Consider the following 26,324-nt stretch of genomic DNA (forward strand, 5'->3'; position numbering starts at 1 on the left):
TCTGCTTAAGGAAGTAAAGCAGCCCTAATTGGTTTGGCTCAGTGGATAGAGCGTCTGCCTGTGGACTGAAGGATTTCAGGTTCGATTCTAGTCAAGGGCATGTACCTTGGTTGCGGGCACATCCCCAGTAGGGGGTGTGTAGTAGGCAGCTGATCGATGTTTCTCTCTCATCGATGTTTCTAACTCTCTCTCTCCCTTCCTCTCTGTAAAAAAATCAACAAAATATATTTTTTTAAAAAGTAAAGCAAATATTTTAAATGACATATTGAAATTATAAAATCATGTACCTTCAAAAAATGTTTCCCTCAGTTGTAACAAATGTTTATATTTAAGTATTATCTTCAACTCTGTCTTTTCAGAACCCTACCAGCTCTCTACCCCTCGGCAACATTTGCATACCAAATTCTCTAAAAATACTGTTTTTATTTAAAGGTTTGGTTTTTATAATTTAATACTAAAGAACAGTAGATGCTAGTAATAGGAGTAAGGGGTTGTTTTTTGTTTTTGAGGTCAGCAGTGTTTACATTAATCAGGTTGACATTTTGTGCTGGTGGGTCATGAACTGTTGATAATAGCATTAAGTGGTGATTTGGTTCTTGGAGATGTATAACTCGTTATCCAGCTACTATATTAAATCATCACAGAAAACAACCAGCACCCCATACCCATGTGTTCTGTAGAAATAGCACATGAGGAGGTATGTATGTTTCCTTTGTTTACATCTTAAATTTATCGGAGGCTTAGTCACTTTGTGTAAGGATGCTGCAGTTTTGCCACTGCTTTAGAGAACCAGGATCAATACCTTGACTGATTTCAGGGAATGAAGGGATGTATAATTCTTTTACTAACATACCCAAGTCTCTTCTTCATATCATGAGCTTTTCTGGAACCTTGTGTTAATAATGAGTACACCTGGGTAATAAAAGCAAATATGTTTACAGATTTGTATGTTGGGTTTAATTTTAACTTAAATTACTACTATGGGCATATGGATACTTTAAAAAATATGTATTTTAAGGGAGAGATGATGCTTGAAAAGTTCATTTATGTGCTATAGAAGTAGATTTTTTTTGAGAAGTCTTTATATAAATCTCTTCTTTAAGAAAAATGTAAGAAATGAGCTAGATTGTGGGTTTTTTTTGTTTTTTTACAATTGCTAATCAATTGCCTTTTAAGATAAAACTCAGAAGTTGGGTATGCAATGAACCTGAACTTACTAGCATCTTTGAATTTTAAGTTAAAATGTTTTCAGTATGTCTTATGTTTATATAGGCAGTGAACAGATAGTAGCATGACTTTTGTATTAATGTTGATTTACTTTATGGTTGGATGGTACAGAATGAATGGAGTCAGTTTCCAAGTATTAATAAAACACCCAAGCATGGTAGGTGCTCAGTCACGATTTGTTAATGAATGTGTGACACTTGGGCAGAAGCAGGAGAGCTTTTTAGCACTTTGTATTTGTCCAACAGAATGTATTTTGAGGAGGGGAAAGTAGGTAAAAGAAGTATTTCCCTTTATAGAGAAAAGGGATATTAGCATCTTCAAAGTAATAGTCTTATTTAGGGTACTAAATAGGTTCTTGGAATCTAAGCCAACTCTTTAAGAGAAACAATATAGCATTAGAAAATTATGGGCCACTAGAGGTCAGTGTTTAGTAATCAACTTTTAATGAACCAGAACAGTCAGAAAAGCCAATAAATTACAGTGTGGATTTTTCTAATTATGAATTCATATTTAATCATTCAATGACACGTTAACTGTGGCAGTGGTTCTATGTACTTTGCATATGTGGTTATGCTAATATACTATTATATTTCTCAGATGCTGGTCCTCCATCATTAGAGTAGTACATTGCCAAAGGCATTGTTATCTAGTCTTAATGACCAATTATGAGATGTAATTAACTTTGTTACTACCTCCACTCCTTTCATGGACCAAAAGTTCTTTTGAAAATAAAGATTCACTGTCAATGGAAGTTACATTTATGCGATCACAGAGGTAGTGGTTCTTTCTGATCCATTCCTCCCTCTTCCCCTTGTCTAAAATCTTTTTGCTTCATTTTTGGTTTCCTTTGTTCCCATCCCTGCTCTCTGCTCTGTTCACCTGGTTTCTTTCCTCCCTCCTTTGGGTTCCTTTTCCACATTAATATGAATCAGCTGCTTTATTTCCTCAGTGACTGAATATTTTTTCTCAAGCTTCCCAGCCTTGATGAGTGAGTAGAAGAATGTAACTCTTATGCATGTCTGAAAGGAACCCTGGCTGAGCCAGGCAGTGAAGGGCAGCTTGTATGCATGCATGCATGCAAGTGTGCTCTGGCGGCTGCCGCCTCTGCTGCGAGAGATGACTCTCCTTAGCCTGACTAGCCCCAAATTCATTCAGGAAAAGGCACATTTCCCTACTTACATGACAAACATTTGTTTTCTTCATTAAAGGCTCTGCCGGTTGCCCAAGGGAGGCCTCCAAATCATAGTTTAAAACTGAACAAGTGCACATGTCTCTTTTCCTGAAAACAGTCCGGTGCATTCTGCTCAGAAAGCAGGTACAGCAGCACGTGGCTGCTCAGATTTCCTCTGCTTCTGGTTGCCTTTCCCACCCCTGCTGCTGGGCACTGCTGTGCTTCTGTGCACACTGGGCTGAGGTTTGCTTCCCACTGCACAAGGCACACAGCTGACACATTGTTCACCCAAGCCGCCCCGTCTTCTCAGCCTGCCACGCAGGGCCCCCCACAGGCTGGATCCCTGGATCCAACTTGCTTTTCTACTTGTCTCTTAGTATTTACGTCCACATGCCTTAGTCGTGTACCTCCTCTACTTAAGTCCCTGGTTCTTGTTTATGCCTTTTTTTTTTTTACTGGGATTTTAACCTCTTCCTCATTTTTTATCTGTCAAACTCTAAGTCCAACACAGATGTCACTTCCTGTAACATCCTCCTTAGGTACAGGTGACCCCTCCTGTGAACCACCATTCTACGAAGGGCACTTACCACGCCACCTCGCATTGTAGTGCCTGTGCACTTGTGTTTTCTCCTCACCTACTTTGCATTTCTGTTGAGTCCAGTTGGTTGGCTCTAAAACTTCCAGCCAAAAAAACCCTATGTGGCCTGGTGTCTAGCTTTATAATCTTACTAGAGGCCCGATGCATGAAATTCGTGCAAGAGTAGGCCTCCTTCCCCCAGCTGCCGGCACCAGCTTCCCTCTGGCACCCGGAACCCGGGCTTCCCTCCAGCCGCCAGCAGGCACCTGGGACCCAGCTTTGTCCAGAAGGACGTCCAGAAGGACGTCTGGTCTAATTAGCATATTAGGCTTTTATTATTATAGATTCCTAGAAAATTAAAATAATTTTATAATGCTAAGGATCTTGCTATTAGGGAAGGTGGTAGTATATACTTTGCTGAAATTTTTTTGGTAAAACATAGGCCTTTGTCTAGTAAAATGAGTTCTGTCTGAACACAAGGAATAACAGTCAACTTGTTCTTCTTGGCTGTCTGCTTTGCAATATCACTGGGAATACAGATAGTTCTTTATTAAATCTCCTAAGTAATAAGAAAATGTATTTTATACTTTGAAATGATGCCCCTTGTATTTTCCTAGCTCTATTTTCAAGAAATTGAGAATTTAGTTAAAATTAACCTTTTGCTTGCCCTGGCCGAGTGCCTCAGTTGGAGAGTTGTCCTGTGCACCAAAAGAAATATTTGAGGAAGATTAAGTGAGAGTTAGTATATATGAAGTTTTAATGATTCCAAATTCAGGTGCTTACTATTTTCTGAACAGACCCCATATTTATATACTGTTACATATTTGCTTTTGCAATTCACTTCACTGGAATTTCTCTCTCTGTTCCAAATAATTTCCTGCCAGCATATCATAATCTTAATAATCTTTCCTGGCCCATATTGATGTGATCATTTTAGTGAAGGCTCTCCTACTCTCTTTTCCATCACAAAGGAATGTGATGTTTCCCTCTTTTGAATTTTGAGCATTTTAATGGCAATTAATTTTCTTTGTATTGAAGTTAACCCTTTGCACTCGCTTGCTTTTTTCTCGATTCCTTTATTCTAATGCTAACTGTGTCGAGTCACACTCGACATCCGAGTGCAAAAGGTTAATTTTATAGTACAGTAACTTTTGTCGAGATTACAAAACTTAATTTGAGAAAGAATTTGGTCTTAATTATTTTTGTATACCCTGAAGAGATGAGTAGATTCCTTGTATATAGAACCTATTCAGTAAATAGTTGGTTTATGTATAGTTTTTTGAATGAGATGTATAAAACAAAAAGAAAAGCACAAAATTAAAGTGATCTAGAGGTTCAAGCACTTAATGTTTCCTTTTAGATTACTTTCATGGAAAATATTCATAAACTTGATTGACTAGTTGGATGAAATTTCTTAATTTCACTTGTGAAATTAGGTGCCATAAAAGCAACATTCTGTTGTAAATTTTTAGTGGAATACAGGTACTAATGGTAAAGGTGAAACCTGTTTTATAATCAGAATAGAGTTAAGGATATCCTGGTATAAAAATAAGATGAAAATCCACCTTTCCTTTGACATTTAAGGACCCATTTTGTTTCTTTACATAGATATCTACTGCTTCTGACAGTATGGTGGATTAAAATATTGTGCTGTCATACAACACCCAGGTGTTGGATAAATTAACAACAGAAAAAAACACCCATATTTTTAATGCATATCAGATTCCTAAAAAATAAGGGAAATTCTCGGTGACCAAATAATTGACTAGTAACCCGAAATTAGAGTGATAAACCCAGAAGCTCTGGCTACCCTGGAGGGCACATGTTAATTTCAGGAACCAGGGGCTTTGGGGATTAATATTTATAGGTGAAAAATCATGGGGGTAATTGAAAGCTAGGTCCTGTGTTCACACAAAGTGAGAAATCTGACCTCTGCCTCCCATTGCTCTTCCCCCCAAAAGCCAAAATAACTGGAGGCCATTTCCCCAGGGAAAGGGTGGCCTGTGGATAATCTGCCTGCTAGTGGAAGAAACTAATTAGGAAATCTGACTGTCTGTGCTGGTTATAGGTTGGGAATAAAATAGTTTCCCCTGAATCTTTGAAACAGTAGGTGTGATCCCACGGGTACAGAGTTCAAATTTAGCTCACCCAATTGGAAAAAACCCAACTAATAAAATTATGGTCTTCTGAGTTGGTAGGGTCTGTCACCCACAGAATGAATAAAAATTATCTCTGGAGAAAATCATCCTCAACCCAGAACTGGCAAAATTCACAAATATTAAGCACAGTAAATATGAGCTCTCAAAAAATAAAAAAAAAATTCAGACACATAAGAAGACAAGTCATTAGACCAAGAGTCAATAGGAACAAATTTAATTCCTAAGAACTACAGATACTAAAATTTCCAAAACAGAATGTAAAATGACTATATATAAAACATTTAAAGAAATAAAAGATAGAATTGAATATAAATAAAGAACAAGAGAATATCAAATTAGGTGGAAAATCATTGAAATTTAAAAATTAATAGATGAGCTAAATGGCCAATGGGAGCTGAAGAGAGAATTAGTAAATAGGAAGAGAGATCTAAAGAAATAACCCAATGTAGTACAGAAAGACTTGGAGATGGACAATATGAAAGAAAGGTTGAGAGACATGGGTACATGGCTAGAAAGAAAAAAGTCAAACATGCATCTGTTTGGAGTTCCAGGTGGAATTGTGGGAAATGGTCAATATGATGTCTGAGAACTTTCTAGGATAGACATAAATCCACAGAAACAGGAAGTACAAGGTACACCAAATAGGAGTTAAAGAAAAAGAAATCTTGAGGAGAACCAAGATGGTAGCATAGGTAAACACCTGTACTTGCTGCCTCCCACAACAACATCAAAATTACAACTAAAATACAGAACAACTATCACCAGAACCGTGGGAAAGCTGGCTGAGTGGAAGTACTACAATTAGAGAGGTAAAGAAGAAAGTGCATTGAGGTAGGAGGTGCAGAGGCACGAACGGGCTGGTACCCAGGTGTGCTGCTTTTTTAATCGGGAGGGAGATACAAGCTCCCGCTTGCTCTGAGCTCCAGTGCTGGGTGAGACTCTGGGGGACCCAGACACATATGGGAAGAAAGTGGACTGTCTGGCATTGGGGCAGGATGCAGGGGCGGCTTTCTTCCAGATGGAGGTGCTCACAACGGTCATTGTTCCTGTGCTGGGACCTCCCTGGTGCAGGGTTGACTGGCAGCCATTGCTTTTTGCTTCACCCTGGAGATTCCCTGAGACCCTGCCCCACCCAATTTACTACCCCACCCAAGCTGTGCGCAGCAGCTTTTGCATATGAATGGCCTGCCCTTTCTCCGCCTAAAACCTGTCAAACAAGCTACAGCTGGATCAGGGAGCCCCAAAGCTATCAAAACAAGGCACCAGCCTGCCTTGCTTCACAGCTGGGCCTCATCTGGGCACTTCCAAACCCAATACAAAGAGGAGAAATCTGCAGATCTCTCTCTAGCTCCTGCTGGGTGGCCCCAGGAAGTGGCTGACTTGCACCTCCTTGGAGATCTAAGAGCCAGTGTACCCAGTGGTCAGTGTGAGACTATACCAGATTATAACTCTTCACATCCATAAGTGACACACCCAAGGGATAGATTCAGTGAGCACCAAAGCCCCACTGAAGCAAGTCCTGCTCCATAGGGGTGTCTCCTGCACAGCAGCTCTCACATTGTAGACACAGCGGGTCCTCACAGCCAATTGGCCTGGAGGTCACTTCTTCCCAGTGATACCAACAGCAATCAAGGCTCAACTACAACAAGACTGTTCACACAGCCCACAAAGGGGTGCACCAAGAGTGTCCACCTCAGGTGATTGGGGAGGCTGAGCCACTGGGCCCTATAGGATACCTACTACACAAGGCCACTCTATTAACTCAAGGAGACTTAGCAGCTACCCAATACATAGAAACAAACACAGGGAAGCAAAATGCAGAGACAAACATGTCACAAATGAAAGAAATGGAAGAAAGCAAACTACTGGATATAGAATTTAAAACCACAATTATAAGGTAACCCAAGAATCTTCTAGAAACCTCCGAGGAACTTAGTGAGACCTTCAAGGATCTTAGTGAGAATGCCAAAAAAATGGAAAAGGACCAGTCAGAAATTAAGCATACACTGACTGAAATAAAGAATAATATACAGAGATTCAACAGTAGACTAAAGGATCCCAAGAACCAAGTCAAAGATTTGAAATATGAGGAAGCAAAAAAAAAACACCCAACTGGAAGAGCAAAAAGAAAAAAGAATCCAAAAATATGAAGATAGTGTAAGGAGCCTCTGGGACAACTTCAAGTGTACCAACATTTGAATTATGGAGGTACCAGAAGAAGAGAGAACAAGATATTGAAAACCTATTTGAATTAAGAATGAATAACAGAAAACTTCCCCTACCTGGTGAAAGAAATAGACTTACAAGTCCAGGAAGCACAGAGAATCCTAAACAAGAGAAATCCAAAGAGGACCACACAAAGACACATCATAATTAAAACGCCAAGGGCAAAAGACAAAGAGAGAATCCTAAAAGCAGCAAGAGAAAAACACCTACAAGGGTGTACCCATAAGACTGTCAGCTGATTTCTCAACAGAAACTATGCAGGCCAGAAGAGAATGGCAAGAAATATTCAAAGTGATGAATAGCAAGAACCTACAACCAAGATCACTCTACCCAGCAAAGCTATCATTTAGAATTGAAGGTCAGTTAAGAGCTTCACAGACAAGAAAAAGCTAAAGGAGTTCATCACCACCAAACCAGTATTATATGAAATGTTGGAAGGTATTCTTTAAAAAGAGGAAGAAGAAAAAAAAGGTAAAGATAAAAAATCATGAACAATGAAGTGACAACAAATACATGTCTATCAACTAGTGAATCTAAAAATCAAATGAATAAAAAAATCTGATGAACATAATAAATGGTGAATGTAATAGAATCAGGAGCATGGGAATGGAGTGGACTGGCAATTCTGGGGGGTAAGGGGGTGTGGGAAGAGATTGGACAAAGATCTTACATGCATGTATGTAGTACCTATGGACACGGACAGTGGGGTGGCGAGGGCCTGGGGTGGGATGGGAACCGGGTGGAGGGGAGCTATGGGGGGAAAAGAGAGGGACATCTGTAATAATCTGAACAATAAAGATTTTTTTAAAAAGGAAAAGAAATCTTACTATGTACATGGAGGTAAAATTGGAAAATCCCAATAAGGAGAGATATTTAAAACAACTAGAAAGAAAAGACAGATTACCTACTAAACAACAGACAGATACCAGACTTCCTCCTTCCCTTCAGAATTATTGCGGTGTAATTTGTGTTCAGTTCACTCATTTTAAGTTTAGAAATGAGTTGGGACAATTGTATATAGTCATAAACATTATCATAATTAAATATACAATATTTTCATCGCAGAAAGTTCCCTCATGCCCCTTTGTAGTCACCCCCTTCCCCCAGCTCAAGATAATAACTGATTTACTTTCTTTTATTATAGTTTTGTCTAATCCAGACTCTCATGTAACAATAAAAGTAAATATGTATGTAGGATTCATACAGTATGTAGACTTTTGTGTGAATTGCAGACTTCTTAAGAGCAACAGTGGAAGCCAGAAGACAGTGGAATAATATGGACAAAGTACTGACAGATAACTTGTCAACTTAGAATTTTCATCCAGCAAAACTACTCTTCAAGAATGATGGGTAGGTTCCTGTTCTGGTTAAGATTGGAGTGAAAACACTTTGCCCTTTTCTCCTACTGAATGTAACAAAAAACCTTGGACAGAATGAATGGAACAGCTGTTTGAGGACTCTGAAAAGTAAATGATAACAAATAGATTGGAAAAGGAAAACAGAAGCTGAGGTGCAAAAGCTCCGCCAGCGATTTCCTGAAGCCCTCTTCCCCTCTTTGTATCTCCAAGCTTGGATTCAAAGGCAACATGAATTCTGGAACTGTGCATGAGTGGGAGAAGGGGGGAGTTTTAAGAGGGGAGCTTTCTAGTCCAAGGAGCAGAAAGGAGGGGCCTATGAGACAGAGAGTGGGGGATAAATTCTCTTTTTTTCCTCCCAGCTCTGCCACAAGGCAAGCCTTACTCCTGAAACTGATTTTGTGGTGGCATTGGTGGCTATGCAGACACTTAAAATTTTGAGGGAATAGAATTCTTCTCTCTGACCAGAGGAATATGGTCCAAGTGTGGAGGAATCTTTGATGCTTTTATTATCTTTATTCTTCTGCTCCTTGGCCCCAGAGACTAACCTACTGTAGAAGTTGCAGGACTTTATAGCTAGCAATGGTTCTCAACCTTTCTAATGCCGCGACCCTTTAATACAGTTCCTCATGTTGTGGTGACCCCCAACCATAAAATTATTTTCGTTGCTACTTCATAACTGTAATTTTGCTACTGTTATGAATCGTAATGCGACCCACAGGTTGAGAACCGCTAGTAGGGTTGCCTAAGACCGTCGGGAAACACAGATATTTACATTACGATTCATAACAGTAGCAAAATTACAGGTATGAAGTAGCAACGAAAATAATTTTATGGTTGGGGGTCACCACAACATGAGGAACTGTATTAAAGGGTCGCGGCATTAGAAAGGTTGAGAACCACTAAGCTGGAGGATCAGAAGGAGAAGATTGGAAGTGTGGGGGTACTGGAGTGTTGGGGTTCACAGAGAACTCAAGAAAAGGGGCCCCATAATGTTACATGCACTTTGGGGGCCATCCCAGAGCCATACCGCATCCCCCCAAAAGACTTAAGAACTTATCTATGGGGTAGACAGCCTCCCACATGTCAGACTGGCCCCTGGCTGATGCACATGCAGGACAGATACAAATACTTTGTAACTGAACTGACATTGGACCCACAGCACCCAGAAGGCAGATTGCGATTTGTAGCTTGACCGTATCCAGGTTGATTGCCTGGTAAAACAAACAAATGGAGAAAAACCAAAACATAAAATTCTTCATAGAACTTGAACAAGACCCAGAGTCTCATAACATGCAATATTCCAGATGTCTATGGTATGATGAAAAATTACTTGACATAGAAAGATCCAGGAAAGTCTGATAAATTCTCAAGTGAAATGACAGTCAAGATGCCAACCCTGAGATTATGCAGATGTTTCATATCAGGCAGTGACTTTAAAAACAGCTATTATAACCATGTTCCAAGAAGTAACGGAATAGAGCTATAAAAAAGAACCAAATTGAAATTTTATAACCGGAAAATACAATACCCAGAAATTTTAAAAAAAATTATTGAATTTCTTCAAAAGCAGAATGGATCTTACAAAGGGTAGAGTCCGTGAATATGAAGATAGAAGTGGTGCTCAACCTGTGTGGCTCAGTGGTTGAGCACCAACCTGTGAACCGGGAAGTCATGGTTTGATTCCTGGTCAGGGCACATGCCCAGGTTTCCAGGTTTCGGGTTTGATCCCCAGTGGGGTGGGTGTGTGTGTGTGCACAGGAGGCAGCCGATCAATGATTCTCATTGATGTTTCTATCTCTCCCATTCCCTTCCTCTCTGAAATCAATTATGAAGATAGAAGTGGCATATCTATTCTGAACAACAGAGAGAACAAAGACTTGGCGGGGGGGGGGGGGGATGTACAAAGTCCCAGGATTCTGTGAGATAATATCAAAAAGTGTAACATTTGTGCCATTAGCATTCTAAAAGGAGATGAGAGAGTGAGGTGCAGAAAAAAATACTGGAAGAAAAAATGACTGTGAAAGCTACCCTGTTTGACAAAGGACAAACTTATAAATACAAGAAGCTCAGCCTGAAGCAAGAGAAGCTCAAAGAAATCCATGCTCAGATCCATCATGATCAAACTACCGAAATCCAGAGAAAAAGAAAGAAATCTTGAAAGCAGCCAGAGAAAAAGGATGCGTTACAGGGAAACAGTGATTTGAAAGATTCCAGAGAAGCCAGGAAGTGCCCAGAAGGCCGGGGAACAACATATCCAGAGTGCTGAAACCAGAATTCTGTATATGGCAAATGTCTTTCAGGAGTGAAAGTGAAATAGAGACATTACCAGCTAAAGGAAAACTTCAGCAGACATGCTCTAAAAACATCATGTACTGTACCTAATAAAAATTACCCCAAATAAGCCTGTCCCGCGTGGTTCAGTGGTTGAGCGTCAACCTATGAACCAGAGGTCACGGTTCGATTCCTGGTCAGGGCACATGCATGGGTTGCAGACTCAATCCCCATTGGGGGGTATGTAGGTGGCAGCCAATCAATGATTCTCTCTCATCATTGATGTTTCTATCTCCCTCTCCCTTCTTCTCTGAAATCAATAAAAAATACGTTTTTTAAAATTACCAAAAAGAAAAAAGCAAACAAGTGTGGAACCACAGGAAAACTTGATAAAAGTTCCACCGTCATAGAAGGATACTTCAATATACCTCTCTTCAGCCATCAACCTCAAACAACAAAATAATAAGATAAATTTGAATAACACTTGTTTTTCTTCTCAGGCAAACTGGTGGGGGGAAAAACTCGTAGAGTGGGGTGGAATATGGCAGTGATTGGATTGCTCGGAATTGACTTATTAGCCTTGTTTTACTTTGTGATTGTTAATGCTGAAGGCAAGGAATGGATAGAAAATGTATAGGAACGTATCTGATTCCTGTCATAGAAAAAGGTAGAAAATTATGCAACTGCTAAAGAAAGTAAAATAGAAGGACATTTAGGTTGTAAGCTATTGAATGCAAGATTTCTTATTTGGCTATTAAGAATGATTTTTAAAGCTGGAAGATACATTATCTACAAGGTGGGAGTTTTGAAAATCACATTCTCCACAGGCGTTAAATTAACTTTTCCCTTGGACTGCAGATACTTAGCTTTCAGGAGCCTCGTGCTTCATTGCGATCCAGTGTTATCCACCATCTAGAATTGGGGTGAATGTCAGAGAATTCATTTTCTAGTGATTTTCAAAATAAATGAAAAGCAAACCAATTCATTCTCTGATTTACCTCACCCACCTTTCCAAAACCCCACTCTGCATTTCTGTCTGATGGCCTCCGTACTGCGCTGATCCTGCTCAAGCCAGCCCAGCGCCAGGCGGAACATTCTGTTGCTCTTTCAGCATAAGCAGGTCTATTGTGATATTTATCTGAATTCAAACAAGGCTAATTAAAAGAGCTGCTGACAGTTGTTGTGATCTGACTTTGACTGCAGCTTGATGGTCATTATGGGTAAATAATGAACCAGGTCTGCAAATGTAGCAGCTGCCAACTTGGGATAGAAGAACGGCTATTGCTTCCAATTTAAGGATCTATCGACCGCTTCCCTTCTCCCTGCAGATCTTCTGCAGAAAACGGATGTTTTCTGCTGTGGTGTATTGTGGTTTCAGCTGTTTCAGATATAGCCTATAATTTCCTTCTTTAATATTTAACTTAGGACATTATTAGCTTTCAGCGTTAACAACTTTTCTATTTTGAAGAAGTTCAGCTTTGTCCTTGTGTCTGCCATCACTAGCTAACCTGCTGTAGCTTATTTATATGTGTTTAATTTGTATTGTGCAGGACACAGCTAGTCTAGAAGAGCAAGGTTTAGCTTTGTGAAGGTGTTTCAAAATCCTATGTATTTAGGGGTGTGTGTGTGTGTGTGTGTGTGTGTGTGTGTGTGTGTGTTTTAAGAGATAGATGCATATCCTTTGCTTTTGTTTTCTTAAAGATAGACATTTCCTGCCAAACCTTAGTTTTGGATTTTGTTTACCTCATCAGTGACTTAGGAAATATTTTGATGCAAAGCTCTATCAATTCAGAGGAACTGTAGTGACTTTCATTAAAATGCAATACTGAATATAGTGTCACTCCTTCATGAGTTTTTTCCTTGTCTTATTAGCAAGTAGGAACAGGTGCACTAAAAGTAAGCAAAAAGGCGCATTGCATTCATAGATTAATATACTTCCCTGCAGGTTTTCCACTCTTATACAATACAGCTTCTGGATTTAAAAGTCACATTCTAGAATTTAACACCAGCCAGTACTTAACAGTACATCCCTAGCATTTGTTCACCTGCCATGGAGAAGGCTGTGCATTATGCAAAGTCTGAGGGATACGGTGGTGCTCTCTGCATAATGTAGCAGAGCTTTGAGATCTTGCTGGGAGGAAATGATCCCAAACATGCCCCTGAAAGACAAGTCCTATTTTGAAAAATAATGATGAAAAATTGCTTAATTCTCCATGTATTTGTGTCTTTGTTTATTTCAGGATAACAAACTAAACTTTGTTTATCTGACTCCAGAATAGTACTGAGTTTTTGCTATTCCATTTCCAGCTTGGATAATACCAGAGATAGTGTTAACAAGGGGTTATGTTATGCTGGCTTATGTTAAACCAGATCACCCCCTAACATGTGCAGAGCCATTCATCTGTGTCACCAAAACCCAAGAGAACATCTGACATGGACTCTGAAACAGAAACAGTGATCACTTACAAATCAAACATGGCACGCTCTAAACTGATTGTGCACGGCAATCTTTTCTAGAAAGGACAACTAATTGAACATGATAAAGTGTAAAGTTAATTAACACCCTTAAATTTGTTGATTACTTTCACGGGATTATATTGTTCGTTGAGTAGCAGCTTTCTGTCCCAGCTGTCGCCTTTTTCAGCGAATGTCGCTGGTAAACAATAGAGACACCATAACAAGTCGTAAATGGTCCCTGTGACAGCAGCCCCTTGTGAGGCTGCATCTGTAGAAAATGATTAGAACAATTGCATTTTAAAGACGGCTCACATTGCAGCCCAGGTCCCATTGGTCCCCTTCTTGATCTCTTTTGATGGCAGACTGGTTAAAACATTTAAGTTCTTTTGAGTAAATTAAGTGATTTACTACGTTTTGCTATATATCAAGGAGAGTGTTTTGGTGGCAAGATTTTTACAGTATTAAAGACATACCTAATTTTTTTCTGGAGTTTCAAGTTTACTAGTATTACAAAATTTGCGAGAACTAATATTTTTAATAAGAACTCCCACAAACATGGGAGCAAAGGAGAGCAGGGGAGAGAGAAAGGCCCCAGGAAAAATAGTCTAGTCTCTAAAGTTTCATTCAGGTGGGTCCGAGGGGTGGACCCTCGTCAAGGGCAGCCTCTCCTCTTGACCACTAGGGCACTCCAGGCCGTCCTCCCAGCTCAGCAGGCATTTTGGATAAGACACTTCTGAAGGCCATGGAGATGCCAGATACCCTCCTGATGCAAATCCCATGCAGAGAACTCGGCAGTTTGCACACCTCCACAGTCACTGGACCAAGTCCTCTCACACATGGCGTGTATGTCTGGCACCGCTCTCACCTGCAGCTGTTTGTGTCCAGCCTCTAGCCATCCACAATTTTTAAAAAGTATATTGGCTTGACTCTTGTCCTTTTGAGATGCTGCCTGTTAGTAGACAGCCTCCAAGACATGAATCTTAAGAAAAAAACTGAAGATCCTCCTAACTACCATCTGCCTGTGGCCAGAGGGGGAGGCTGGGGTCCCACCACCACTGCTGGTGCTGCTGCGGCTGTGGATGGTGGGGGAGCCCCAGAGCAATACTGGGGGGGACTGAGCTGAGGGTGGGTGTCCTTGACTCTGGACTGGGTAGAGGCATGGTGGTCCTCCTTTCCACACTGGCTGGGGGAGTGGGCATCCTCATTTCCACGCTGGCATGTGTCAGCACATCATTTGATGTACGTTTTAGATTCCTATCTCTTCCCTCTTTGGATTTGAAGGCCTCTTTCCAGTAGCCATAGAATTGAAAGTGATGCCCTATTTTGAGTTCTACTGGTTATCCTAAGTTAGCAACTCTTGCAGAATAGTTTTTCTGTCAAAACTTTAGGTTCTGCTTCTCAGTAAGACTGAATTCCAACTTCCAATTCTTTGCTACTGTTAGGCCAGAGTTTTCAACATGTTCAAGCCAAGTAGATGTACTTGCTCTGTTCAATTTTTCATAACATTTGTATGATAACTGTGTAAAATATCTTTGCGATGCATTCTTTCATTTGAGCTTCAAAGTAAGTGTGGCAAATGTTTTTATCACCATGTTCAGGTAGAGGAATTTAGATTGAAAGGTATTATAACTTGTCCAAGCAGTGTGACCTTCACTCCAGGTCTGTTAACTCAGATCAGATGGTCTTCATTTTACGTCTTCATGATAACGTCTTTATATATGTGTACTTATGCTTGTGTGCATTTATGCAACCATAAATGAAAGTTGAGCTTTTATGATAAGCTAGAAAACATTGTCTTACTTAGTCTTAATTAGTATTCTTGGTCATTTTTATTAATCATTGATTTCTTCACTGCCTATCTTCTAAAAAGACAATGACTGTTTATCAGAGAGATGCTGTGTGCTGGGTGCTAAGAATCAAACAGCTCATGCCTAGAAGGATCTTAATGAGGCACCCCAGAAAAAAGATTTATTATTGGAGCTATCACTAGAAATGTTACAAGAATAGAGAAAGGGAGTCATCGTCATGCACGGCTTCTCAGAGTTAACATGAGTTGTCTTGAAAGATAAGCAGGAATTAGCCAGGCAAAGAGGGAAGGGAAGGGAAGGAAATTTCATATGAAGGAACAGCCCAGGCGAGTCATAGATGCATGAAGAATCATTGCACATCCCAGCCTCTGTAGAGTGTTTTCAGTATGTGTAGCATCATAGTTTTTATTGCAGGGGGTAGAGGAGGAAACCAGGGAAGTGGTTAGAATTCATTGACAAGAAAAATAAAAATTAAAAAATTAGAAACTATGTAAAGAGATAAAAGAGAGTTACTGCTTCTTAAGACTCAAAAGGCTTGATTCTTAGTAGGTTAATTTTGTTGAGTGAATGAAACAAACAAGGGCAGCATTCTTGTCACTTTCCCATACACTGTGCTGCCACTGAAAGATGTCTCAGGAGTTCTTCACTGTCATCGGAACATCACTGGCCATGGGCTTCCTGCTTCCACTGTTCATAGGTTCAGCTCCAGCTAGCTAAGATTAAGTCAGAAAGGCTAAAATTATCCCAGAGAAGACAATGGGTTAGATACCAAATTTGAAAGGACTCTAGGCAATATTATATAGGTAAAGATTAAACTCCCACCTCACCAACTGAAGTTGTAAAATTATCTATCTATCTATATATATAAAGAGCCAGGGTCGTAACATCCAAAACGACCAAAGGCTCGACTGAATGCCAGGCTGCGCGCGCAGCAGGCGAGTGGGCTGAACTGATGACCTCTCGGAGAGAGAGAGGGAGAGGTGAGGCTGATGCCGAGGCCCAGAGAGAGAAGCAGGGTGATCAGACTCTGCTTCTCTCTCCCGGCCTCGCCAGCAGCCAAGCCTCTCTCTCTCTACCAGAGGTCAGCAGTTCAGCACGCTCGCCAGCAGCCTGGGGCAGCTGCTGATCAGCCCCGCCTCTATGATTAGGCCCGGAGATAGGCCCGGAGATAGGCCCGGAGATGCTGACTGGCATAGAAACTGACCAATCAGAACCTACTCTGGGCGAACTGCTGCGAAGGCAAAACCTAAGGTGGGGGCTGAGGAGGGGTTTTAAGGGCAACAGCTGTTTGGTGTAAGGTGTAAGGTAGTGATTCAATTTTTTAATGATCAGTTTGGCAGTATAGTGCATATGGCTGGCTATCAGTCCAGATATAGGGATTATGTGTTTTTGTCTGCCAAGAGCATCTCCTCCCCGCCCCCATTTAACCCTACCAGACCGAATTTTCGGTAATTTCCGAATCTGCCGCTATACCGCTGTACCTAATTTTCGGTACTTTGCCTAGTACGTGAAAAAAATGTGTCATAAACTAAAAATAACCAACCAATCGTGGTCAAACCTCATGGTTAGCCATTGCAAATGTCTGCCCCCATGTGTTTGAATTGACTTTGTGTGGTTTGATGTGAAAAAATTCTGAAAATTCACAATGAAATGAGTGGCTGATGAACCAAGCACTTCAACAGGAAAGCAAAGTAGGTCTAGGCTTATCACAGTCCAACAGGTGATCAATACTTTGGTTGATTCAGCCTCTGAGGTGGAATATTGGCGCTAGATGAAAGGTAGACCTATTTTCTACAATGTCTCCAAGTTCCATCTTATTCTAACCACTTGTTTGCATGTAACTAACATTTTTCTATATCATGTTGACTTTTTCTCTTTAATGCTCAGGAGCCCAGGTATAGGGGACAGTTAGGTTCAGGGCCTCAGGTCTGGTAGGGTTAAGCAATCCTATCCTATATAATCTATCTATACTACTAAAAGGGTAACATGCTAATTAGACCAGGTCGACCGGCCATCTTCCAGACATCCGACTTCCTTCTGGACAAAGCCATGGTGGTGGGGGCCAAGGCAGAGGCAGTTAGGGGCGATCAGGCTGGCAGGGGAGGGCAGTTGGGGGTGAGATCAGGCCGGCAGGGGGAGGGTAGTTGGGGGTGCGATCAGGCCAGCAGGGGAGGGCAGTTGGGGGTGACCAGGCCGGCAGGGGAGGGCAGTAGGGGGCGAGATCAGGCCTGCAGGGGAGGGCAGTTGGGGGCGACCAGGCCAGCAGGGGAGGGCAATTGGGGGCAACCAGGCCAGCAGGGAGGGCAGTTAGGGGCGATCAGGCAGGCAGAGGCAGTTTGGGGCGAACAGGCCAGCACGGGAGAGCAGTTTGGGGCAAGATCAGGCCGGCAGGGGAGAGCAGTTAGGAGCGAGATTAGGCCGGCAGGGGAGGGCAGTTAGGAGCTCAGAAAATAATATCCTACATTCATTTTAGGATAATTTAGGTCTTAATTTTGCCTTTGCAGTGAGACTAGGTTTGATAATATTGTATGGTTAGACGAATATGTATGGAAAGATAGTATTCAGTCTCAAAGAATGCCAAAACTTTAGAATGTACATTGGAATGTAGGCTATGATAGTCAGAAATAATTATACCACCACACTGAGAACAAGAAAGAGTAGAAATACCACAGACCTCTGAATTAAAAGATGAATTAGTCTTGCTTTCGTGGTCTTCTCTTGTGTAAGTAACTGATTTCTTCTTTTTGAAATATGTGTTTGAACAAGTGAGAAAGTACACCTGTCAAAAGATTAACCAGCTGAGAACCATTGTCAGCATTAATTTTTCCTTTAATAAATGACTCTCTGAAGCTATTTAGCAGTCTGTAATCTGGATACAAAGCTAGTGACCTATGATGGATAGTGCTGGATTTGTTTGTAAGCTTTGACTTAAATTGTCTGCCTAATTTCTCTAAGTCAGATCAACAGGATTAGAAGTAAGGGTGGTTATGTGGTTTAAATAAAAATGGCTATAGAAATTGAGAAGAATAATTGTAAAACATTAACGATCTACCATCTTGGTGAAATAAATTAAAAACTAAAAAAATGATAGTCACTTAAACGTCAGTGTTATCAGAATGGTCAAATGACACAGATTGGCTAATTAAAAGCATTTTTTATAATTGGGGTTTTGTACATAATCAGCTCCGAAGTGTGTCTGAAAATATATTGAAATAATGTAATTTAACTGTATGTATGAGCCTCTCAGGCCTTCACCACATGTGGCTACCCCCTCTTCCAAAATTGTTTGGCTAACATAATGCTGACTTCTTTTGCTTTTAATAATTAGTTAAAAATAGCATGACCTATAAAATAGAAAGGCTACTTGACTTGGCAATTGCAAAATATTCACAATTTGAATGAAATAGGGCTCTCCTCACTTGGGCTTTTTATGTATAAAAACTGTGTATTTCATTGAATAAATTAAATTCAAAAGTAGGCTATTACTTGCAGCTGTCCATTCTAATGGCCAGATTTGATACATAGTGCAGACAATTAGGGTTTCTTTATTCCTAGCTGTACTATAAAATAAGTTGTAAAGGCAAAAATTGTACTAATATAGCTCTTCTAATACTTTCCTGGATTTGAACAACAAAACCTAACTTGAAAACTTTGAATTAAGATTTCTCTAATACCAAAAACAGTAATAATATCCTTGGTTTTATTTTACAGTTAATACAAATGTGGATAAATAAAGCTCCCTCCCCTGCCACCCCCTTTTCCCACCCTTTTAGGTAAATCTAGGGCATATTTTCTGTGCTAAAGTAGAAGTTGTTTCTTCACTCATTTTCAATTAATGAACATGCATCAGATGCTTATAAAAAGATGCTAAGGACTGGCCAAACCAGTGTTAGTTTATTTGTTCTTCCTGCTCATATCACTAGGAATGAATTGCCCAAGAGGTAGATAGCAGGAGGTAAAAGGAAAATCAAATAATATTGGAAAGTGCACATCATTGTAATCACTCTAAATAAGCAACTATTTTCTCACTGAAATGCCTACTTTGTTTATGGGAGAAAGCCGGTCGCTCTTCGTGGATCTCATCTGTAGATAATGTGTGGAGAGCAAGCGTGTGAGCCACAGACCCCAATTCAGACTGGGGCAGTAAACTCCCCTGGCTGCTCCCATGCTGGTTGGGGCACAGATGACCTCTTTCATACACTTTCTGTTACTGCTGAGTGGGTTACTTAGAGGCATAAGAGATGCACGGGAATGATAAAATTCACATTTCAAATTCCTATGTCTGTCCTGCCATGATTGTACCTAAATATTTAAGATGAATTGAGGGTTTGACTAAATCTGTCTCTTTTGGCTTGTGATTAACCTACATGATATTTGATTATTAAAATATTCCAGGAGAAATTTAGAGTGTCTTGCACATACCTGACAAATATAATTTGGAAGCAAGATGTTTTTAGTTGGTTTGGGGATTGTCTCTCATTTTACTCTCCCTTTACCCAAACCATTCAGGTGTCGGAGCTGCTCGGTCTGGGAACCTCACGTTCATGGTGGGAGGAGTCGAGGAGGAATTTGCTGCTGCCAAGGAGTTGCTGAGCTGCATGGGCTCCAACGTGGTGTACTGTGGTGCTGTTGGGACTGGACAGGTAACATATTAATTCATATTAATGGCCCTGGCTTGTGGTGTAAAGTTGGCTAATGTTCATTTCTCATTCCTGACCATGTTGTTATTCCTACTTACCCTGTTCAATCTGTGTATGTTTTGTTGGCCCAAGTATTCTTAAATTAATTTGAAATAAATTAATTTTTCTTCATTCATGTTGGAATTAAACAGACATTAGTCAACTTTTTTATTATTATTATTGCTTTTTTACAGAGAGGAAGGGAGAGGGAGAGAGATAGAGAGTTAGAAACATTGATGAGAGAGAAACATGGATTCAGCTGCCTCCTGCATACTCCCCACTGGGCATGTGCCCACAACCAAGGTACATGCCCTTGACTGGAATTGAACCTGGGACCTTTCAGTCCGCAGGTCGATGCTCTATCCACTGGGCCAAACCGGTTAGGGCAGTCAACTTTTTTTTTTTTTTTATAAAAAAAAGCTATCAAGTTCCATCCTTCAGATTTTGACATATCATCCCAGTGACCCCCGAAATCATCCTTTAAAGCTGTTTCTGTTTGTAGTGCTCATGTTATCTGAGTTGTTGTTATCCTCCTTCTAATTTTCTAATTACATGCTATAACTCTATTTGCAGTATAGTCAGGTGGATATAATCTATGCATTTTAATCTGTTTCTTGAAAACCAAATCGTTTTCATTTAGAAATATGTTATATCAACTTTCTAGTCAGACAGAGGTGAATGAAAATTCAGAACTCTGAAATTAAGCTGCTCATCTCCCTCTCATCCAAGACACACACACTCACACTCCCTCCTCTTAATGTTCCGTCCTGGTCACAGGTCCCCTCATGCTTTTACTCAAGACTGTGGTATTACCTTAGATATGTCAGTTGTCTCCATGCCCTTGTCTAGTCAGTCTCCAAGTTCTGTTGATTTTTGCTTCAGCGGCTCTCATTGTTGACCGTCTTGTCCATTCCAGACCAGATATCTCCTCATGCAATCTTTCTCGCATTGTCTCACACCTCCTTTATTGCTTGAAGCCTAATGGCATCCCAGGTTCACCACTCGGCCCAACACTGGAAGCGAAACCAACTCCATCAAGATGCTTGTATCATTATAGTCCTTCCCCGTTCTGAAACTTTGAATAGACCGCTATTTCTTATCGTGTCAAATGAATTTTAACCCTCCACCCTTCCTTAGCCTTCATAGCTCTTCCCTAGTCTTAGCCATAAAATTTCTCACCATTCTTTAAAACTTAGGCACATGAGTCAGTTTTCTTCCTGTTCTCAAGAACATCCCATGCTCTTACATATTTACCTTTCCCCTGGCTCTCCTCCTTTCTCTCTCTTGCATGATTAAATCCTGCCTGGCCTTCTGAGAAGTGGTTTCAGGTTCCACTTCCCCTTTGCTCCTACCTCAGTGATCTTATTTCTTTGAACAGCTATTGTCTCTTATCTTATAGCCTCTACCATACAATTTACCACTTGTTTTCGTTGGTTTGTTCATTGCCTTCTCATTCAGTGTCATTCCCATTCCCCTAATTAGGATGTAAGCCCCATCCTTCTAAGAGCAGGCATGCCACATGGATCAGTATTCCCTCTCTTGCTGAACCCACAGGAGGAGCTCTGTGGGTTCTTACCTAGTGGGAGAGATACCACGGCCCCCAGCTCCTGCTCTGGGACAGCGTGTTAGGCTCAGAGGGAAGCACGCAGCACCATGTTCCTTTCCCAGTGGAGAGAAGCCACTGTTGAATGTTCTTACTGTTAGAAAGAAGTATGTGGAATTGGGTGAAGAAAAACTTCCTGTGAGTTATAACTTGAACATAAAGGTATTTACTATGTACTCCATTTCTTTCCAGGCTGCAAAGATCTGCAACAACATGCTGTTAGCTATTAGTATGATTGGAACCGCTGAAGCTATGAATCTTGGGATCAGGTTTGTTGAATAGTGCATTTTCACGTGCTAACAATTTTTATGAGCTTTCCTCTTTGATTTTTCTGATGTTGAAAAAAATGTTCATGAGATAAATGAGTTGATCCAGGAACACTTTGAAAGTACTTCATTATTGAACTTTAATAGACTTTGCTTATTTGACAACCAATAGGACCCTGGAGAGCATGAATATTCTTTGCCATAGCCATAAACTGCATTGTGCTGTGTATTCGAAGTCACATTATCCTTTTTATGTGGGAGCTCCATTTCTCCTGTTATGTTGAAATGCAAGAAACACTTTTACTATAAAATTTAAACATGCTTTGGCAGTGTGGGATAAATTTATATAAAACACGGCATTAATGTGTAGTGAATTCAAGTGTTATGCTACCCCATGACTGGTTTTATGTATCTATTTTAAATATAGTCCCCAAAACCTATCTATAAGGGCTTGTAGTTGCTTATTCCCTGGATCAACTGGATGGCATACATCTTTCATTTTAACTTGTCATTGGTTTTGTCACTTTACATTAAGGGTATATCTTTCCATTAAAATAAAATGACATTCATACTTTGCTTAAAGTGATTAAGGAATTCTGTTTTTCCTACGATGATGATCATCCCTTAGAATGCTTAAGGTTAATGTCTTAATTTGAGCCTGTAATTTTTTGGAGGTTAGGAATGCTACATTTGATTAATCACTTAATTAATTTTTTAAATGTTTTTATTTAATGAATTTAATAAATATATATTTCTTACTTTAGAAAATGCTTGAAGAGCAGTATGCTTTATTCGGATGTTTTTTTCACACTTCCCAAAACTACATACCAAACATATAACAGATCAGAGTGGTGCTTCGTATCACAGCTTTTGATAAAAGCAATATAAAGAGCCTAAGTACTTGAGATATTTTTTAAAACATAGTAATGGATTCACATTTCCTCTTAATTACCATATCAAGATGCTGTTGTTTTATTGAATTGCCCTTGTCTCAGATGTTAAACTATCTTGACCTATTAAGTTGTCATGTTGTAATTGAGATAAAAGAGGAATTTGCTTTGCATCAGCGCTAATTGGTTTATCAATATCCTGTACCATTTACATTTTAAAATTGAGTGTCTGTAAGATGGTAAACTTAGCATATCTGTACAAAGCTTTAATAAAACTGGTAGTGTGTATAGGAAGTTATTCATTGTTATTTCTGTATTGTAGTCGGTTTTAGGCTATGGGTCACTTACCATAATTGAAAAACTAGTTACTAGTAAGTTGTTTACATGTCTAGACTAATTTCATGGAGGAAGAAAATATAAATTTCTGGCACCAAAATTGCATACAAAATTAATTGGTGTTGATAGTAAGATTAGAGCATTAGTATGCATGTGCATCTCTAGAATTTTATCTTCATTTTTTCCGGATATAAATGAAAACACAGTATAAAGTAAAAGCCTGGATGAACCTAGGTTATACTATACTGAAATTTTCCTCTTTATCTGTGCCTGTCATTTAACATTCTGCTTCTTACCTTGAGCATTACTGAGTCAGGATGTTCCTTAGGCATAGTGATGTAGCCTCTGGCATTTCTCAAATACTTTTCCCAGCAAAACTTTTGTTAGATGATCATTTGCTGTTCTCAAATGAAGTTTCTGTATGGTAAGTGCTTGTGGAAGTCCAACTCCAAATACCAGCTAATAAAGAATAGTATGGCTCTGGCCAGTGTGGCTCAGTTTATTGGATCATCTTCCGGTACGCCAGGTTGCAGGTTTGATCCCTGGTTGGGGCATGTACAGGAGGCGACCAATTGATGTCTCTTCTCTCTCTCTCTCTCTCTCTCTCTCTCTCTCTCTCTCTCTCTCTCTCTCAAAAAAAAATAAAATAAAATAAAATAAGAGTATGAAAATCAAACGAATGAAATGCATGCAATGAAGTGTGTATACTAGCTACTAGTGGTTTATCAAATAAAAAATGAAAAGTGATAAAATTCCAAATAGAAATATTAAAAGCAGAAGCAATAAATAAAATTTCCCTTATCATTGGCCTTGATCCACAATGTCAAAAATAATACTTAGAAATATGAACTTTTAAATATTTAATTTTTTTCCAAAACTCTATAGACATTACTGTTCCTGATATATTTATATTTGTGTGTGTGTGTGTGTGTATATATATATATGTGTGTGTGTGTATATACATATATATGTGTGTGTGTGTTTGTATATATACACACACATACCTACATGTTTGAACACAAAGAACTCGTTAGTTTCACCTAACTGTTACAATGAGCTATGTTTCTGGTGCTTCAGATTGTATTAATGAATTGCTTATTTTCATAGCATTAGGATTTTACCAATTTATCTTACAAAGATTCTCAGTGATTTGAAAGTCCTAAAAATGATTGCTTCTGCTGTTGTCTTTTCTTTATGGTTTACAGACATGGTTTAAAATGACAGGATTGTTCTCTAATAGAGTATAGAGAGCAGCCACAATTTATTGAGCTTTGCAAGGTGAAAGAGAAAATTGGCATCAGTGAGCATAAATTCCCAAGTAGTAAATTCCCACAAAGTAGTACAGCATCAAAGTGGTTCAGCCACATTTATATTCTGTTCACTCCAAAGTGAACATTTTTAGAGCATTAATGTCAACATTTACAAATTGAGCCACCTATTCCTGTGAAGTGATCATTTCTGATTAATTTTGTTCTCATAAGTCAGTGTTTTTCCTGAACACTGTTTCCTTTAAAGAAAAAAAAGGAAGAATAAAATCTTACAGTTAAAAACTCTTATTGACTCTATGATCTTTTACAGTGAGTCTTTATGGATGTTAGTGAAAGTTTAAAATGCTATAAAAAAGTAATCTATAAAAAGTATTGGTATACAAATGTATTTTGGGGTTCTTTTTTACTGGACCTTTCTCCCTTCTGATTGGGTTCTGGTTGGGATGCAGTTTTATGGCCCTCGCAGTGCCCTGCTTGCATTAGAGAGCTTTTGTCCCTGTGTACCACATAGCAACAGCGTTGATAGTTGAGTTGTGTTGTTTTTATATGTGCTCCACTGGGAATTTTTATTATTACTTTTAGTAGTGGTGGTAGAAGTTGTTTGCATTACCAGCCAGGGCACAGGCCCCTCAAGCAACAACCATATTGTCTTCTTCCGCCAAAAGCTTAACAGTGAATTTCTGGAAGGCTGTTCAAGTTGAAAACTTTCCCAGAAGAATAATTTTAGTTTCTGGACTCCTGCCCTTAGAAGATGTTGTCTGTTTTGTGTTGTTGTTTTTGTGATGACTGAAGCCTTAAGTATATACCGTAGTAGATTTAGCAAATGACAAAAGGTTTGGAGTAAAAGTTTGACCCAATTTCCTAATCCTATCTAATAATAGAGTAACATGTAAATTACCATCACTCCGCTACGCCCACGATTGGGCAGCAGGAGGCTGGGGGGCGGGACTCGGGGTGGCCTATCCGGCCTTTGAGAGGCACGGATCTGCTGCCACTGAGGGGGACTACCCTGCTGTTGAGAGGCGCAGGGGGTGGGACTCCCGTCCCCTGCGCCTCTCAACGGCCAGATCCGCGGCCGCTGAGGGGGCCTGCCGCGGACACCCAGCTGCGCCTCTCAACGGCAGGGTAGCCAGGTGTCCGCGGCAGCCCCCCTCAGCGGCCGCGGACCATCAAAAGTGGGGGAGCTGGGTGCCTGTCTGCTCCGGCACCAGGCCTTTCAGAAGCCTCCGCCGAGCCGGAGGCTTCTGAAAGACCTGGTGCACCAGCGGACAGGCACCCAGCTCCACCGCGAAAAGCGAAAGCGTGTAGGGGACCCTACACGTGCAGGATTCAATCATGCACTGGGCCTCTAGTAAGCTGATAAAATGCCATGAGATTGGCTGGTTGGCTATCAACTTCACTACCCACGTGGCCCAGTGAGACTCAGAGGATGATGAGAGTTTGGGTGTCTGCTGATGTCTGCATCCCTGCTCTGCCATCGACTTAAGCTTTTCTTATCTATAAAATGACAAAAATAATAGTATCTTTACATAGGGTTGTAGTGAAGAGTAAATGAGTTAATCCATATAAATCTTTAAAAACAGATTCTGGCACATAATAACTGTTCAGTACATGATGGTGATTGATGTGATGGGGGTAGTGGTTAGTATTTGAATTGAATGTACTTGAATGCCTTTTCTTCATAACAATTCTTACTAGATGGCATTTTATATACATAAGACATATATATGTATACTAGAGGCCTGGTGCATGAAATTCATGCACTTGGTGGGGGGGGGTCCCCCTCAGCCAGGCTTGCACCCTCTCACAATCCAGGAGCCCTCGGGGGATGTCCAACTGATGGCTTAGGGGAGCAGGGCTTAGCCGGCAGTCGGACATCCTTAGCGCTGCTCTGGAGGCGGGAGAGGCTCCTGCCACCACCGCTGCGCTTGCCAGCTGTGGGCCTGGCTTCTGGCTGAACGGAGCTCCCCCTGTGGGAGCACACTGACCACCAGGGGGCAGCTCCTGTGTTGAGCGTCTGCCCCCTGG

The 26,324-nt window shown here is 40.3% G+C and overlaps 1 protein-coding gene across 2 annotated transcripts in view; it reads left to right on the top strand.

The window, feature by feature from the left end:
* The window catches only part of HIBADH (3-hydroxyisobutyrate dehydrogenase), a 96,017-nt gene that overhangs the window by 62,084 nt on the left and 7,609 nt on the right, over positions 1-26,324 (top strand). For both annotated transcript variants that reach the window (XM_079785952.1, XM_079785953.1), the window contains exons 5-6: positions 19,764-19,897; positions 21,729-21,805. In XM_079785952.1, coding sequence (XP_079642078.1) covers positions 19,764-19,897; positions 21,729-21,805 — 211 coding nt within the window. The remainder of the gene's footprint in view (positions 1-19,763; positions 19,898-21,728; positions 21,806-26,324) is intronic.

The sequence above is a fragment of the Cnephaeus nilssonii genome, assembly GCF_951640355.1.
Source record: "Cnephaeus nilssonii genome assembly, chromosome: 12".
Lineage (NCBI taxonomy): Eukaryota > Metazoa > Chordata > Mammalia > Chiroptera > Vespertilionidae > Cnephaeus > Cnephaeus nilssonii.